Source organism: Linepithema humile, chromosome 4 (assembly GCF_040581485.1).
Source record: "Linepithema humile isolate Giens D197 chromosome 4, Lhum_UNIL_v1.0, whole genome shotgun sequence".
NCBI lineage: Eukaryota > Metazoa > Arthropoda > Insecta > Hymenoptera > Formicidae > Linepithema > Linepithema humile.
The window spans coordinates 17,988,569-18,007,735 of record NC_090131.1 but is presented as its reverse complement, the minus strand read 5'-3'; the positions used below and the strand labels follow the sequence as shown (position 1 = coordinate 18,007,735).

Genomic DNA, 19,167 nt, shown 5'->3' with positions numbered 1-19,167 from the left:
GAAAATTCTCGCTGTCGCTTTTTCGCGAGAGAAGGTAAAGTGTGAAAATATGTTCCTCGAAGATCGTGTTAAGGAAGCCGCCGCCGCGTTGCGGCACGATTAAATGATAGCTGCGCCGTCAAGGGATCGGCGGAAAATATTTTCTAGTCGTCTTTCACTTACCCCAACGTGGAAAGGAACCCGGACACATTTCCCTCGGCGTAAAGGCTTACGATATCGCCGAGATGAAGGAAACTCGCGGATCCCGAAAGCTCGCCCATCTCGATGCCGTCGTCGTAGAGCCTCTCTCGATGTCTCAAAGTCGGAGAAACTCCCGTATCGGCCGTTTTAGCCGAGTGAATTATTCATGGCTACACCTAAAAGAGAAAATAAACAATCATTAAGGAAAAACCGAAAGGAATATCGGTGCACTATAGATAACGAAATCGCTTTCGACCGGGATTACGCAACGGAGAAAGTGCAACGCGAAAATGTTTTTCCCCTTTTTAATTTTTCATTTTATGACGTTTATACAGTTGCTGAAGCCAGTAATGGAATTTTAAATGTGCCGCTACTGGTTGATGTATACAACCGCATCGTATAAATAAAACGATGAGGAAAATACTGGAGATTTATAAATTAAAGAGTTTACAAAAAAAGAAATTAATTGTTTTAAAGTTCTTATATAATTTGATATTTCTTTTATTAAAGCAAAAAAATGCTTTTTAACAAATTGCACTCAGATTGCAGTCGCCCGAAGGATAGTTTCGTACATTCCGTCATTGTTTGTTTAAGAAAAGCACATCAATTCAAAGAATAAGAATATACTAAAGAATAAGAAAATACAGTTTCTCATAATGCGAACTCCAAAAATGCAATAATAAACACTATGTGCGCCACTGCGAATAGAACGTCTAAATATTTTTCCAACGCTCGCTTTTTAGCCGCACATTCAATCTTTTGCCTCGCAAGCTGCACTTTTGCGTCGCTTTTATCAATAAATACAAGCTAACGTAAAGTCCGCGAGAGACGTTACTTATTAGAAGAAAAAAATATTACTGAAAAATGGTTATATGCGTTAGAAATCATTTCGAACGTAAAATCGTGCAAGCTGCGCCGTACAAAGTGTATCGGGCGAATGAGACTTAATTGCTCGATGATGCCACTGAATTGTTAGATGAAGTTATCTATCTAATAGATCCGAGATGGAACATTAAGCGGGTCGTGAAATTTTCTTCTCCTCTCTTGACAATATGAGCGGAATATTTTTCGCACGACAATGAAGCGTGTAACATAATCGGAATCCGCCGCGGCAATTCGAAGCTATTCGTTTTCCGCGATAAATACTCGCCGCAGTCATGCTAATTTCCTCCTCCGCGCGTTTTGTATCTATGACTGTATTCATGGCAAATGTTTAACAATAAATATATAATTCTTATCTCATATTTCTATAGAGCGCGCGTTTTATATCAGATAAGTAATAATAATTGGAATCGAATCATTAATTCAGCATTAAATGAAGATATCAATCTGAATTTTTATGATGCTACCTTTAATAAAACTATCTATAAGATCAAATTTTCTTGATTCATTGTCTGAAAAAAAAAAAAGAGATATCTTGCGCATTGTGTAAGAAAAATGTGATGTTCTATCGACCGCAATCGTCTGGAAATGATCTTTCGATAAATTGCAATATAACTTCCCGATAAATTCATTTACTTTAATCAAGTGTCTTTGAACAGAAAGAGACTTTATCTCTACTCTATAAATTAGACTGACCTTTGACCTTTCAGCATCTATGTAAACAACCATAAATGTAAACATAATCACCGGACAGGTTTATTTTTACATAAGAGATCGATGAAATAAGCCTTGATAACTATTTGATAGAACTAAAATACGATCTAGATTATACGGGAATGAAAGAAGCAATAAGTTACAAAATCGATAATGGTTGCTCTAATTGAATTCCTATCCGGACTAGGTATTACACCTACCTTCACGTTGACTGCAGCGTAATTTAATTTATAAATATTGTTTGAAAGTGAAATATGTAACACAAAAATATGTTCTCGTATCTATTTTATCAATTAAATTCAATTAAAATCTATATTCGACAAAGAAATGTGCATTTTAACCCGAAATTCTAAAATGCTTGTGAATATAACGAAATTATATTTATATACAATATGTTCATCTCTTATAAAAAAGTACCGACCGCTTTAATGCAGCTACATGCAATTACCTCATTCACAGATGCATGCTATTTTTGAATCTCTCATTCATAGAAAAGCCACAAGAAGAAGAGTCATGCATGTCTCATTGCATTTCAGTCGCAAAATAAATAAATCCAAAAAGAAATTAACGAGCATCACAATGTTTCTCTTAAAAACACGGAAAAAATTCTTTTTCGAGAAAATTATTCAAAATTCTCAAATTCTCAGATTGAATAAAGAAAATAAAATCTTACTATTCCTTTTGCCACCAATTCATAATTAATACTTCAATCTTGCGCGGAAAAGCCAAAACTTTTTGTCCGTTGAATATTTAAATATCTCCCAGAAAGTTTTATCTCTGGGGAAAAAAACATTACAAAATAAAGATAGAAAATTTATGCTAAAATACGTGAAGATTTATGAAGCTTTATTTATGCTAAATTAAAAATAAATTCTTGAGATCTTGCGTAAGATCCTACATATCATGTTAATAATTAAAATTTTAATTTTAACCAGAAAAATGTGAGGTAAATTCCGCTGCAACAATAATAAATAATAGTTATTATATTCACTTATAATCATAGCATTTTTATCCGTATTCCTTCTATGCAAATCGAAGTAAAGATTCGTTGGTTTTCACATGGAGAATAAAGAAATGTAAAATGTAATATGTGTCTAGATTTCTGAAAAACAGTGGCTACAATGCGGTGAAAACGCACAAAGATACAAGGCTCGTTGCTTCTTCGCGCCGAACGATGCAGCCGTTAGCCAATCAATCGCCAATTGACTATCAATATCATCTAATGAAACCATATCGATGCATTGCGAGACGAGAGGCATGCAATACTATCCGCTCTACCGCTATTCACTGAATAAAACGCTGCTATTAAACGGTGACATGTAACACGATCCTAAACACATGCGCGCGTATTATTGCACAGAATCATCGTGCCTTAGCGCGTAATTGCATAATTCTTGCGGGAAAGAAGTTTCCGCGTTGTTGTAAAAAAAGTTCCATATTTCTAATGATAATGTATCTGCGCAACATACACGTAGAAAGATACGTGCAGCTGTTCGCTCGGTAAATCTACGAGCGTTAATATTAAACTATTAAAGTTCGCCAATAGAAATTAAACGGCCATTAAATATTCCGAGAAGTTGTCGACAGAACTGGGTAATGTAATTATAACTGCATTTAATTTCAGCATTGTTCAAGAAAATTCAGTGAACTAATATGAAATATGGAGGGACTTTAATAGGCAATAAATATAGCGATCTATCGCGGCACAGGTAGATTATTAATTCCGCTAGGAAGTTTTTAACGCGTCTGATATGTTGATTCGTTTTGCTTTTCTAAAGGTATGACTTACGTATTTCGTTGGTGTTACAAATGCAACGAGCTGATGTGCACCAGGATCGTCGGTATGCAATGCGTCAACCGCGACTGAGGTTCAAACCTGACGCATTACGGTCTACAACACACCTTGACCTCGGATTGTCGCGAGTGCTCCCGAAAGCCATGCGCGGTGTCTAATTTCATGCAAGGAGAGATATCGGGTTTTCGTGAATTAATGCGAAATGTTACAATCGTGTCACGAGATCCCGGGCAGTCTCATCCTCGCAACCGATCCGGGATCGTCGTTTCGCCGCCGCAGTTTTCAAGATCGACGCGATCAAAATACACTGCATTACGAGATTTTCAGATTCCGCACGAATAATTCATTACGTATCGGCTTAAAGATATCAATGTCACCAGCTCAAATCCGCTGCATTATGCATATCTGAATACATTATGCATATTGACAAGAATAACCGTGTGCATTGCAAAAAATGTCTTCCCGCTTTTTTTTTACCTCTTTCGAGATTATTTTCGAGATTACTCGCTTCGAACAACTAATCGGAAATTAGTGGTTTAAAGAAAATTATCGGTGGAAAAGTAATATTGTAAGAAATATCTTTCGAGAAAGTTAATTTTGAACTTCTCACGCGAGTATGTCTGTTCGTTCAGCGTAATATCCTTGCCATTTGAGAATGTCCTTGAGTACAGCCTTGAAGCCATAACGTACGAATGCGCGCCGCGTTAAGAGTATTCTCGAGCGACAAAATACATTAAAATCATCTAACTTTCACGTATGATTTATTACATCTTTCACGTTATATTTCGCGTGTTACTTCTTTTCCTAATGCATAAAACGGCACATGACGCAAACGAACCTACATATCGATTTAAGTCACAAAACATTAGAAGTATCATATTTTCGTATGATTAATTCGCGTAATTCTTTTCCGTATATAATATTTGAAAATACATCGTCTTTTTTAAACAATATTTAGAATAAAAACAAAGTAAAAACTTAATTAAATTCAATAAAAGAATATAGTTTTCTTTTATTATAAATCTTTTTTAGCACAGACGAAAGAATTATCTTCTTACCGACTTGTTACTAAAATCGATTACGATTCCTAATTAATAATCGATCTCGACAACAGGTATCTAACTGAAACATTCATACGAGAGACTCGACACGCCTTATTGAAACCCGGATATGTAAGGAAGGAAGCAAGCAACGCGCTGCTCGCGCACGATGTCATTAACCCTTGCAGATTTGTCGAGTACGTTTGACCCACACCGGTCGGTCAATGAAGTATTATATCCGTTTTACGGAGAACTCCGAGGCATGATAAAGACCCGTCAAACTACTGTCCCGGATACGCTCAATCGATGCTCGAAAACGGCGGAATCGAAATAAAGTAACGGGCTTCTTCAGAAGTGTATTTCAGTACACTTCGACGCTTTTTTTATTCCAGAAAAATTCTATTTCGAGAAACATGAAATATGTATTGTATACATTTCCTTTTTTCCGAGAACGTCCTTCACAACCTTGTAAAATGTAATACAAATTTCTTCTTTTGTTTTTTTTTTTTCTCCAAAAGTGTTATTATATTTTTAGAAATGTTAATTAATGGTATTAGATAAACGTTATATTATCCAATAATTTCATGAATAAAAACGAGAGATAATACTTTAATATTCTGCATGATATTGAAAATAAATATCATGTCACCTAGAAAAAGTAACGTTATCTCTGTTAATGCCAGCTGATTTAACATTAACGAGTAAGAACAATCCGGTAATTGATGCAATACATGCTCTATTAACTAATAGCACCCAGATTTCACACCTCATTGAAACATGTGACTCTGAGCCATGATTACGTCATGATTTTCAAGTTTTAAAAATATAAAAGCAACATAAAAAGGATAAAATATAAAATAAAATAGAAATAATTCGATATTTGCATTACTTCTTTGATGTTTACATTAATATTCATAACATAAATACTTTTATATCAAAAAAATATAATCACAATTTGTATGTTTTTAATAACACTTCAACTTTTATTTCTAAAAAAGATTTTAAAAATGATATAAATATGAATATTAAAAAATGAATATGTAGCAAGAAAAAAAACAGATTTAAACATAATAATTCCGGTTATTTAACGTAAAATGCGACGTTAAATGCTCCAGTTTTTAACGATGTACTATCAGGAAAATTAACAATAGCTAATATATAAGCAAAACTCAATTAAGTGTGCTGTACTAAATGCGAAACATAAATATTTTTTTACTAAAACTTGCACACTAAGATTTTACATACGTGTCAAATCCGGGCTGCTAAGAATCACGTACGCGATAATGAATGTCGAAAATACGAGCGATAAACATGATGGAAATGCGCAATTAAATATGAATCATTTCTCTCCATCCTTTTCCTATCACAACTTCCTCACTTCAAAAATTTAATTGTCAAAAATTATGATAATGATAATTATACTATAAATATTTGATTACAAAAAAAGTTTCAAAAGTAATGTTTAAGATCACTTCCTTAACTTAGACGGAAACACAAACTTCCTATTTCAAAAAACTAACAAAACCTACATCTTGAAGCGCTCGTATTCACAACAACGACAAAATAAATTAATACACACATCTCTTCTGAAGTCCGCGACGCGAAAATGTTGACACTAAAATAATCGCTTGTCTGTGCAAAAATTTAAAAGCGGTACATCGCATATAAACAGTTGATTCTCGGTCGTGCCGACGATACCACTTTGACGTATATTGATTGATCTTTAAAAAAAAACATCTCTGTTTCTATTTCCGCAATTTCGTTCCGATGAATGAAGTCAGCGTTTTCTCGCGGAAGGGCAGAGAGGAAGTAAATTTCGATAGGCGGTTTAAAAATAAAAATGTCAACGAGAACGAGGGAGAGTGGACGCGCCGCGCGCACGGAAGAATGCGTCTTCCTGGCTTCGACAATCGAGATCCGATTCTCGATATCGACACGGTTGCATTCCGCGCATAGAGACCGTGATGTTGTAGCGTCACGTAGAGAGATCCGATTCGGTGTTCGATGTGTTGTTTTTTCGTCGTTCGTTCCCTCGCGAACACGGGCATCGACGCGACCGATCGGAACATCCCGCGTCATTAGCGATCTGACCGACGACAGTCTGCGACCAATGAAAGCGCCGGCACGCATCTCATTACCGATAATCGAAAGGCACATTCGCGTCAATGGACGGTCGCTTGTGTAGACTCGCACATAAAAAAAACGTGCCGTTCTCGCCGGATAGCTTAATAAAACGCCTCCGGCGCGCTCAACTCGTGCGAAAACACAACAATTTTCGGCGCAAAATCCAAATCTTTTTATTTCCGCCTGCATCCCGTTCTCGCGTATCGCGAGAGACATACGGGTGACATATCCACACTCGAAAATTGAGATAAACGCGCGAGAGAGAAAAAATGTTTTGACGGCCGAAGGCTGCACTTAGCGGAGCGCGATTCGCACTCCGCGAAGAGCGAGCAACGAGGGGAAAAAAAAACAAAACAAAAAGTGTTTACTCACTTCTTCGCGGCGGCCGCTCCTCGCTCCAGCTGCGCGCACTGTCGATGAATCGAGATCGCTCGTTGATGCACAATCTCTCGATACGTCGCACAGCCGTCAGTTTACTTGTCGTTCGTCCGTATGTACACACACGAATAATAACACCGGTACACTTCCGTCTGTTGACGCCGAGATGCAGCTTCCGCAAACGACCGGTCAGTGATAAGCAATCGCTGATGATCGTGTGTATGTGTGTGCACTGTCCGATTTTCGCGTGATATATCTCACGGGAAAGTGCGTGCGTGCGTGCATACGCGCGTAGCGCGCAATGATAAGTCAACGACGATAATCGGCAGCGATCGGCGCGACGGATTCGCGTACAGGTTGACTGTGACGTATATATATATGTGTGTGCCTCAGCGTCGTTCCTGCATATCTCTGCGCGGGCAGCAGCCGCCAAGTGTCACTGGCACGTATATTCGCGATCGAAACAGCAAAGTCACACGCGAGACACGACACGCGACGTCCACATCGCTCGGTAGTCTCATCAAGACTGCACCCGCGCGGACTCTCACACCCGCAGCCACCACACGGTGCGCGCGCTCGTTCTCCATCGAAAATGTGAACTGTCGATAAGCGCAGCTCCGCCGGTCGATTTCAATTTCTGCGTGTAATCGCGGGAATATCGACGAAATAATTTATGCGAGATTCCAAAGTATTCAACTGCGATGTAATACCTAAACTTAAATTATTGAAAATTATTTTAAAAGTTATTTCATATATATGTAATTATGTGATTAGAGAAATATAAATAAATTCAAGTTCAAACTTGAATAACTTTAACCAACAATTAAAATTTATCAAACACAATTGATAAATGAATGAGATTAAGCGCAATTTTTGTCGACAATATAGAAATCTGTAGATGTACAAATATAATATGTATGTATGTAAGAAATAAAATCCTTTTTGTTTTCAAGAATTATTTTTCATTATTTACGATAGAAAAATTAATTTAAAAATTTATAGATAATTGATAAAAGAACTTGCTTCTATCTTTTTCTTATACTATTATATTATATTTATATATCTGCAATTTTGAAAATACTATTCTTTATTCAATATTATGTATAAATACTCAATCTATAATAATATAATGTCAGATGTGTACAAATTAAATTAAGAGAAAGAAAAGGCATTATTGAAAAATTAAATAATATAATAGATAAAAGTGGATATGGGTTCAATGATACACGATATTGGTTCTTTCATTTTATTGTACCAAAAAATTGCATCTTGTTCAATCATCGTTAATTCAATATAATATATATTTATATATATATATATTTATTTATATTTGTTATATCTTATTTATAATAAATATTTGTAGTAGCGTAATGTTCATTGTTTGTCATTGTTTTATTGTGTTCATGAACCATGAGAACGTGGATTCAGCGAGTTCGTAATCATCGTCATCATGTGCTAACTAGAAAGACGTTCTGTGTGATTGGTCAGATTCGGGAAATCTGTCTGATGAAAGACACGCCAGATCGTCGAATTATTTTTGTCTCGTCTCCTTTTTTTTGGAAAGGCCGGATTATTCGAGATAAATTCTTTTCTCTCGGCATACTCTTCGTCGACAATTTTTTTTTCGCTAACAATACCAGCATCTTATATAGACGATTCATACATCGAAACAATAGGTATCTAAGGAAATTTTACATCTAGCTTTGAGGCGCCCGTTCCCTTAAATTCGTCCCTTAGAATTATTTCATTGGATCGGCATAGCGTACGTCCAAAAATGAATCACCTTTCTATTTTCGGCAAAATTGGACTTTTATATCGCTTAAAACTTGTTACACGATACAATTGCATCACAATCGAGATCACGAGAATTCTTTATTTCCTATTATTTATATAATGACTTTTCTTCCAGTACTCGAAAAATAATGATTTCTTAATCTCATTAATTAGAAAAGATACATTCAATGGTGAACAATGGAGTGAAATTAATTTCTACCAAAATATTCCATTTTATCTTGCATCATTTTTGGACTATTTTTATTTCAATAATTTCAATCTTTCACGTGTAATGCTTTTGAGAGTTTTAACGAAGAAGTACAGTTTTTATGTTTGAATTATTCCCAGCTTCGCTACGAATATAATTGTACAAATTTTATCTCTTTACAAAATTGTTGATAACATTACGAGATGACTGAGCATCGAACTGAAAATGCTTGTCAAAGTTTTGTTACGCATTTGTTTAACTTGTTAATACGACCGGAATCTCGCTCGTTTTCTTCGCTTATGACCAATTCAAGGGCGGCGGGTCCTTCACGAGCCGAAGCAGCGCAGCTAATTACCATATACCGTAAGAAAATATATGTACCTCTACAGACACCAATAATTCGATCTTCACGATTGTACATGGAACATAGAAACGGTTCCCGAACAAATCCTCCGAACGAGTGTTCCAAACTTCATCATCGCCATCCTCATCATCACTACGTTAGTTTATAAAGCTTTACTTTGCCAGTGTTAATTAACGGATATCTCGTCGATTCCCCGTAAACCCTGCAGTACAGCAGTCTTTGTGCCAATTTTTTTTTCTCGGGAGCTTTTTTTTTTTTTAACAGCTAATAACTCGAACACATTGCGAGGTGCATTTCTTTTTCTTTTTTTTTTTTTTTATCTTCAATATTGTTCGGCAAAAATTTTTTTCTTTAGCAGCTCTCCGGTCACGCTCTTCATGATATCGTCGTCAATAATTATGGCAGTGACTAGGAACCACTGGGAAAACGTAACGTTACTGCAGAGTTAATGACGATCGTCGTCACTACCACGAGTTAGTACAACTCCTTAGCTTCTTATACGTCGCTACATGTGTTACGTTTGAGAAAGGGTTTGTGTGCTACCAGCGATATCGAAATCTATATCGAAAGAATCCGTCTCACACTTGCATCGAACGGATTGAAGGATCGCTTAGCATCATCGAATCCTTCAACTTTCCAATTTCTTCGCAGCGCGCACCAAACGATGTTTCTTTCTTTTTAAGTGATTTGTGATTTTTTTTTTCCAGAGAGAGCAATAATTCTAACAAAATATCTGGCACGAATATGCTGACATTTTTCATAAGTTTACGCAATCATTTTGATTTTATCAGAGATATTGAATAAATTAATTATTCGTTTAATGCAACTCACTAAATGTTTCGTTTTACTCGCTTATTTCAGCGTATGTTTCAAGACTTTTCTCATAATTGTATATAATATAATGTTTATGAACACTTAATCGTGTCTCTTTCTTTTTCTTTTTCCTAATCAGGTAGCTATTAAACGTGCATCGCTGTACGGACCGCCAAGAAAGCTTTGTCTCTCTGCTTCCCATATGTTTCCTTCTTATCAGTCTCTCTATCACCATATAATTGAAATATTTAAATTCCTATCATTTCCAGGTATATAAGCGAGCGTGAACTTTTTTTGTTCGGGAGAATATGCTCTCTTTGTCGCAAATTTCACTTAATTATATCGTTATTTAATTTGTTTCCGCTCTATTTTAACGTGAGCATCAAAACTCACCGCGATTATGTATTCACTTAAACGCCGTAGAAAATAGTCTCGCTTATCTACGTGGAAATAATGAAGGTATGTTTTCGCACAATCGACGAGTAATGTAAAGCAGTAATAACACACGTGGAAGTCGTCCATTGCGTTGAACGCCGATATTGCCAAAAACAATAGCGTTTATCACTAGAGTATAAATATTCAGCGCGCGCGAGGAAAACTCGACGAAGGATAGAATAACACACGCGAGAAATTATAGCCGTTTCAATTTTGCAATTATCATCGAACACTAAAAGATCGCAACGTGGATGAGGTAAACGTTGGAATTACTAAATCATTACATTTTTAATTCGCGTTTGTCACGCTATCATTTCGCGACAATGTCGACGTCCACTGTCTTAATTGCAAATACGTACGGCTAGATCGTTCTTATCGCTGGATCTAAAATGGGAGATTAGAGTGGTTTGTCGTCCGATTTCGGCCGGATAGAGCAGCGAGAAACGAATTGCTATACGAGTTAATAATTGTTAAACCTTTCGGAATATATCCCGCGAGCATAACTGCTCATCGTTGTTGTCGGGCGATTAGCTCTCGATCGTACGATCGGATTTAATATAACGATTGTATTCCTCATTATTACGCGACCACATTATTGCAAACGCGCTCTGACGACTCGTGCCGCGACAGCGACACGCGTGATATAACATCGATGATATATTAATTACGAACGAGTAGCAAAAATATTGCTATTTCCTTGTCCCGATGAAAGTTAGAGCAGGCGTACGTGCGCGCGCGTCACCCCTCGATTATCTAATTTAACACATTTGATGTCTGAAAAGGAATTAAAAAACAAAACGTCAGATCAGAAAACGTGCTCCGCCGGCGGAACAAGAATAGCAGTCGTCCATTGTCTCTTTATCCGCGTCTCATGCTGGAATTTTCAACAAATACTCGACATTTAAGCGTGTTTGAAAAGTTTCTTTGATAATGAGCGCTCTATCAATTTTTATCTCGCTACGTGTTGTTCCAAAATATTTTTTTTTATATTGAAATAAATTAAACATTGTACAATGATAAACGCGGCCGTTCTGTCCGCGACATCCTTCTTTTTTTCATGTCAAAGTTAATTCTAAATATAATTCTCGCAAACATCGTGGATTGTGTGTCGTAGCGTAAAATTGATAGCCCGGTTTAAAACGTGTTTCATGTATATTTCTCGCTTGATCAAACTGAATCGGGCAATACGAGTCTCTCGCCCTTCGATCGCGAATTGTTGACACAACTTTGGCAAACACGTGGCATCGCTCGTCGCTGGCAGCTCTCTATATCTCGGCATTGCCATCCGTAAATATACTTACAGCTTCAAAAAAAAGATTTACGATGTGCGTGACGCTAAGAGCACAGAATATGCAAAGAGCCGATCGGTTACAATTAAATCGCAGTTTCAAATTCTTTCGGTGAAATTTTTCGGACTTAATTGATTATCACTCTAAATTAGATTTGCTGTTACGTAACGACTCCTTTGCATCCTACAATTGTACAATTACTCGTGTTAATAAGAAAACATACGACACATAATTCCTACGGAATTAAAGGGCCAACATAAATAATGCATTCTTTTACGTGAGAATCTATGAGAACGTTGCTTACAACGGTAAAAACAATACTCGTTATTTGTGATGACAAAGAGAGGGAAAATCAAATGGCGATTAAAAATCGAGATAGGATAAAGAACATGCAACTATCGCTATATTATATTATTGCAATACATGTATAAAAATATGCCTTTAAACGTTATTTAATGTTACAAAAAGGTTTGAACACAATAGAGGCAATGGATCTTCGCATTAAAACGAAATATTAACCATTAATATCTAAGCGATAAACTCTCGACAACGCGATGTCAGTCAACATACGTAGTGGAAAATTTTGTATCTTTATAATAACGGGCAAAGCGGAAAATAAATGAGAAAAAATGCCAGTGGTAAAACGCGATAACTAGTTGACACAAGGATAAACAAACAACACTTGCAAAAAAAATAAAAAATGATTATTAAAATTATTCTTCTGCTTAATTAAACAATTCGTTAGTAAAACCATGTACATAGTTATGCGAATATGATCGATGATGTATACCTATATATATATATATATGTATTTATGCGTATAACTAGTCAATAATTCTATATGTTACATATACAATTAGCAACGATGTGAGATCTGAGAGTACGACTTTAAACTCAATCAATACGGGTCTACGGAAAACGCACGTTCTTGGTGATTTCTTTCTTTTTTTTTTTTGGTTCTCAATCAACGAAGTCTGAAAGTATAAGTGCCGACGAGACACTAGAGCGGGTACGCTAGCGAGAAACTCGAAGCTAGTACGCTAACTTACAAAAATAAAGCAGACGCGTTCTGTGGAGAGATATAGCATGAATGACACAATAGACAGAATTTTCCGTTTCTCTAAGTACAGCTGATAATTCGAAGTATTCATTCTGACTGTGCGAGGTCCCCAAAGTATCTAAGCTGTGTATTTCCTTGCAGTTTGTGCTCCAAGCATATACTACGTCGATTGCATACCGAGTCTTGAAAAACATTGAGATATCGTAACAATAGCGAAGTGAAAAGATGAATAAAATAAAAAGCGATTGACGAATTTTGGAAGAAGATATCACTTTACGTATTAATTGCACGGAGTAAGAGAAGAGACGTTAAAAGCAGCACTCAGTCCTTGATAAGTTATGCAAAAACCGTACTGCTTTAATTCAATTAAAAATTTTCTGAATACATTGCGTTACATCGTGAATCGGAGAATATACGCTAAGAAACGGGCCGCGTCCGCGAAAGTATGTCTGAGATAATTATAATAATGCAAAGCGTAAATATCTCTATGTAAATCACATTGCTTTTCGTTACATAAAAGAGAAAAACATAACGTTCTTGAAAAAAAAGGTGAGCGTAACTGTTGCATAATACATCAAAGACCTGGATAAGTTTTGTCGACGTAAGATGAAATAAACAGCAGCGAACGCAAATGTACGCAACAAAATGTGTAGTAAATATATAGACTGCCTAAAAAATTTTCTGATTTCTTTGCATTTACGATCAATTCGCTCACACAGAATGTAATCTTAATAATAAAATAATATTATATTCGAGGTTCTCCGAAAATACAAGATCGATTTATGAAATATTTTTCTTACTCTGTCTTATAAATAATTTCCACCTTTCTCGTTTCTTCAATTTGTGTTCAATTGTGCATCTTGTATATTTGAATCGTTCTCGAAAAATTATTGAAGCTAACAATTTCCGACGTTTAGTCCTAGTTTCGAAAATAAAAGCACACTCTGTATTAGTTTGCAATGCTTTAAGCAATTAAATTTCATTTACAGATTTGTTAACACTAAATGCTCATCATATTCATTCATATATTCCAATGCAACGGGAGACCCATATAATAAGGCACGTTTTTCTGCCTGAGAAGGCACTGAAATATAACGTCTTCACTTATGTTACAGCTATAATCGCATTGCATACATCGTAAATCATGCAAAGGAGGGAGATCAATTTGAAACGAGATACTAATGATCAAAGATTATTGTGCACCAAGATTTGTACAATTTTAATATTCTCGTAGATTTACAGGTTTTTTACACTGCCGAGCAATTTCTTTTACTCTACTTGGTTCTTGTTTCTTTTCTCGAAATTCAAATTTGCTGATCTACTGTCAACAATAAAAATAAATTTTTCCTCACGTTTTCCATCTTACAGTTTTCAAATTTTTGTTTCTTCTTTATTTCAAAGCGCGCAATGATATATACCAGTATCTTTTATATTTCTCGAACAGAAATTCCCTGAGACCTTTGATTTCATTTCTTTTACTTCTAATATTTGAAAATACCAGAACAGAAATTGCATATAATAAAATATAAATAATAATTATTAAGTAAGCAGCTATTCTCTCTCTCTCTCTCTTTTCTTTATAACGCAAGGATACAACTAATTTTATTCTGTTAGAAAGGAAAGTATCTCTCGAATATAACAAACCAATTCAATATACATCCTCCTCTTAATAACAATGATCTATAATAATGAAATCTATAATGGGTCGAATAACAATGAGATTAAAACAGTATAAATTGACTTAAAATTTTTCACGAGCGAACGTTAAACACCGCCTAATCCGCACCCACCGGGATCAACTAAATCTATATTCGCTTCTACAGAATGGATACACGATGAAGACAGTTCTGCAGCTTCATTCGCTTGCGTCTCTTCCGCGTTTCGCTCGCCCGATGCGCACAGTTCGAGACGGGACGCCGAGGATGCTTGAAACGTATTCAGAGTCTGGTTTGCACTCATTCTCCCGGAGCGGTTCCACGAACGCGCAATCTTGGACGGCGGCTGCATTGTCCCGATGTCGTTCGCGTCACAGTCGCGTGGTCGTTTCTGTGGCAGATTCGGTCTTTTCCCCGCCGCCGACGACGACGACGACGACGACGACGATGACGACGACGTGGCGATCGGTCGCTGTTGCGCAGCCCTACGAGGGAAACGTTTGGGAATGGTGATGGCAGGAAAACAAGGAAGACGGTGCTAGTACCCATACTCCATCACATTTTTGCGTATCCTACTGTCGTTTAACCAAAAGACCTGCCTGCCTTTAGCGGAGAACCGTGGCGGCGACGCGTGACACGCGTACTAAAAAAAATTTTTTTTTTTTTTTTTTTTTTATCGACTGATTGTAGAAAAAGAAAAATTGCGAAGACAAACTCACCGACGGTTTAAAAAAACAAATTACCTTCAACGTATCTTTCACAAACTCAAAGAATGGGGAGGGGGGAATAAATTACCGACTAACAATGATTTCAAATGTAAAAATATAATTTTTTTTTCTTCTTCTCAAATAGATGCTAACGCAGTCTAAGGTAGCAGCAAAGGAGTCGTTAGCCGTCGGAGGAGATGCGACCACTACATAATAAACCAGTCAGCTAAATTGTTAAAATTTTTCATGACGCATCTCTCTCCTTTGTTACTCTAATCTCTCGCGATCACATGTCTTTGTCGAATATCACAACGATGAACACACCTACGGCGCTCGAAAGAAAGAATGAGAAAAGAACAAGGGCGAGAGAATTTCAAAAAGTGAGGAAAACGCGAACTGAGCGTATTGTACTCGGTGTTGCCTCTCATCGTACGATAACGTTGCTGTTTTCGGCCGCATGTCAATCACACAGAAACGCATCGTAGATACACACAGTGGATGACGCACCGCCAGAGTCGGATGCCAAAGTTGCCAGGGAATTACGAACAATTTCGAATAACAAATCGACATTGCGGCGACCGGCGGATAATACTATGATACTCTCTTTTTTTTTTTTTCTTTCTCCCTCTCTCTCCTTCTTACTTCCTCCCTTTTTTCTCTCTTTCTCTCTCTCTCTCTCTCTTCCGCGCTCAAAGAGCGAGAGGATCGACTCCGTCTGCGGAGAGGTCAAATTTCGCCCGTGCCAGCGCGTAGTTCGTTTACGCGCCGACGGGACGCATTATCATCCTCCTCATCGTGGCAATTGAACGCAGCGAATGACGAATTAACGGAGCTCAAGTCAGTGGAGCTCGGACGACCGTGGGGAGACATCGCCGTCGTGGCCGAGAGCGCCCCTCGGTGCGCTCAACGAGAAGAGCGCGCAGAGCACGACCATCATACGCGATTCTCCGTTCTTTACCTCATTCGCTTTCACTCTCGTCGGGAGGGAGGGAGATGGTCGATCAACCATCCCCTCGCACACCCCACGTCGGCCTTGCTGCCGTAGGATGCGACGATACGAGCGACGGACGACGAGAGCAGCGACGAGTGGTAATGGGCTCGTCGCCGTCACCAGAAGTGAGGCTCGGAGTCTCGGGTGTAAGCATCTATTTGGTAGTAGGACGAGCGATCGGGAATCTTACAGGGAATCGAGATGGTTAAGGATATGGGTACGGATGGTAATATATTTGGTTACAACTCCATGTCCTGCGCCTCGTCCTCGCTGAAGTCGCTCATCGAGGACTCGCTGTCGGAGGACATCCCGTTGCCGGTACCGCCGTTCTCCTGGTCCCTCAGCGCCTCCTCCGTCGCGTACTTCCTCACGTAATCTGCCGGGAGAGAAGTCAGAAAACGGGAAATTGCATTGCGAGCTGGAATGAGCGTCCGTGAGCGCGCGGCGCGCGGACGCGCGGCAATACGCGCGTCCGCGAAACGTAAACAATTACGAGGGAGGGGGGGAGTTTTACGGTTAAGAAAGACGGGTTGATTAACGGCGATCGTAAAACTTTCATAATGATTCGTCGTTTCGTTCCGCCGCGTCTCGTTACGGGGAAACCTATTAAGCCGACATACTCACCTGCTACCTTCTTCTTGTATTCTTCAGGTTTGTGAAGATACATCGCGGCAGCATCGCCGTTTAAAGGGTCGATTGGGTTGGGATATGTTAACAATTGGGGCAGAAAAGATTCAAAAATATTCGACAAGTCTGAAAGAAAAACAAAAGCATGTTATCGATAATCACTTTTTCAATTTTTCGTTTTATTTTCAGCAAGAAACATGAAAATCCGTTTAATAGAGTGCTTGCCAAATTTAAATTTTAACAAACACCAATTAATTTCAAGCGCTAATTTACGGTTATTAATTGAAATACGTTCATTAACTTGTCAAGGTTTCTCCTTTTAAAACATCAATCATTTTTATCAAGCACTCTTCATATCTAAACGACATATATATGCTTATCTTTACAGTAATTTAGTGTGCAATGTGCTAAAATTGGATCAATAGATGACAACATCAAGATTACAAAAAATGCGTATTACTGAAAAAAGCAACGATATAATTCTTAAAATAAAGTCTGAATTAATTTACTTTTTGTGAAACAATCAAGTAGACTGAGTGACGAAAATGCGCGATACTGGCCGTTGTTTAAAAGATTTTTCAGCAAAATACGTACCGTAAAGGGCAGTCCAAGCCTGATTTATAACATCTAGACATACAGTGCCTGAGACTTCGTCAATGTTGGGATGGTAGACCTTGTTCATGAAACCGATTGACGGGGATTTAAAGGGATAATGCTCCGGCAGGTGAACTCTCACCTTCCATATCCCACCCTCGTACGGCGCTGCAATACAATTATACGCAATTGTGTGAGATATTTAATTATTATAATTAATCTCCGTTGCTAATAACATGATTCGATAAACAGACCATTCGCCGCTAAAAGATCATAACTGAATTTATTATCATCGCGCAAAATATATTTTCATCAACCCGGGAATAACTGCGTAATGTTTCTCTTTTTTTTTCACTTGAAAAATCTCGCGGAGTGCTTTTAGATCCCATTTAAAAATTCACAATACGTGGCATGCTATATATTGCTATGCGTTTTGTTAGTATTCGTGGATATCGCAAATATAAATTTTTTTCTCAGTTCCTAAAAACAGAGAGATAAAAGAATTCAATAAAAAATGGAACAAATATACGGCTTGTTCTTGCAGTGATTTTTCAGGTTTAAAAATTCTCGCGAAATTATTTCCAAATTAAAACTGCATAATTTTATCGGCAAATAATGTAAATAAATGTAGTTAAAAATTCAGAATTCATATAAATGCGTATAATTGTTAACAAATATTAAATTGCGGTAATGACCGAGTTTGCAAGCATCGTAAATTATTTTGCTTGCAAATTTTAGGACACGAGAAGAGGTAGAAGCCGCACAAGCGAGATATGCTCGTTAATTATTTAACCGAATTTCAACGCGCACCGACGAGCCAAAAATCGCGAGACGACAGCGTCGTGGCTCTCGGAAACCGGTGACGGCCGTTCAATCGGGGTGAATAACCGAAAACGTCAATACCTCGTCGAAATTCACGTTTCCAATCGTGCATCGTGCGGCAATCGCGCGTGTAATCATTTCTCATCGCGCCCGCATGAACTCGCCTCGCAAAAACGAAATGAACGTTAGTGTCGACCGCGATTTTGCCGCTCGTACTACATGCAGCAATTGCACGTACAGTTATCGGCGATACGCGACTGCAGGACGAACGCTATCTCGTAATTTGCGATAGATCCGAGAAACTGGAACGTCCAACGGTAAAGCCGCTCTCCGCGGAATGCCCCTTTCGTCCGGAAAGCGGAGGAATAATTCCCGCGGCGCGAAGGGAGATCGTCCATTGTCGGGGAAAAGTCGAAACACACGGCTGCTCTCGGCCGAAAACTTCGCCGGGAGCTTTCTCCCTTTTGCACAAAGTAAGAGATCGCGAAGATTCGCACAATGAGCACGGACTTTTACAGACGACGGTGCTACTCGACAACGAAGCGAACGACGAGAGGCAAAGAGCTCGCTCGTTTCTCTTATATAAATTACCCTTCATCCGCGAGAGTACTTCCTGTCTACCAAATTCCCCTCGCCGAGCGAAGTTCCAATTAGAATCGTAAATTATAAAAGTGTTTACAATTAGAACAAATCGAACAATCGCAAATCAAAAAGGG

At 37.9% G+C, this 19,167-nt stretch overlaps 2 protein-coding genes across 14 annotated transcripts in view; both read right to left on the bottom strand.

The window, feature by feature from the left end:
• The window catches only part of Itpr (Inositol 1,4,5,-trisphosphate receptor), a 38,884-nt gene extending 31,261 nt beyond the window's left edge, over nt 1-7,623 (bottom strand). For 6 of the 12 annotated variants that reach the window (XM_067353796.1, XM_067353799.1, XM_067353801.1 and 3 more), the window contains exons 1-2: nt 7,108-7,623; nt 163-356 (exon numbers count right to left, since the gene is read on the bottom strand). In XM_067353796.1, the coding sequence (XP_067209897.1) occupies nt 163-260 (98 nt within the window). In that variant the 5' untranslated portion in view covers nt 261-356; nt 7,108-7,623. Of the gene's footprint in view, nt 1-162; nt 357-3,565; nt 3,584-7,107 lie in introns of those variants that run through there. The other 6 variants (XM_012364620.2, XM_012364619.2, XM_012364622.2 and 3 more) reach the window with 2 other exon arrangements.
• A 2,128-nt stretch (nt 7,624-9,751) lies between these two features.
• The window catches only part of UbcE2H (ubiquitin conjugating enzyme E2H), a 37,033-nt gene continuing 27,617 nt past the window's right edge, over nt 9,752-19,167 (bottom strand). For both annotated transcript variants that reach the window (XM_012364610.2, XM_067353830.1), the window contains exons 4-6: nt 17,630-17,797; nt 17,033-17,161; nt 9,752-16,784 (exon numbers count right to left, since the gene is read on the bottom strand). In XM_012364610.2, coding sequence (XP_012220033.1) covers nt 16,648-16,784; nt 17,033-17,161; nt 17,630-17,797 — 434 coding nt within the window. In that variant the 3' untranslated portion in view covers nt 9,752-16,647. The remainder of the gene's footprint in view (nt 16,785-17,032; nt 17,162-17,629; nt 17,798-19,167) is intronic.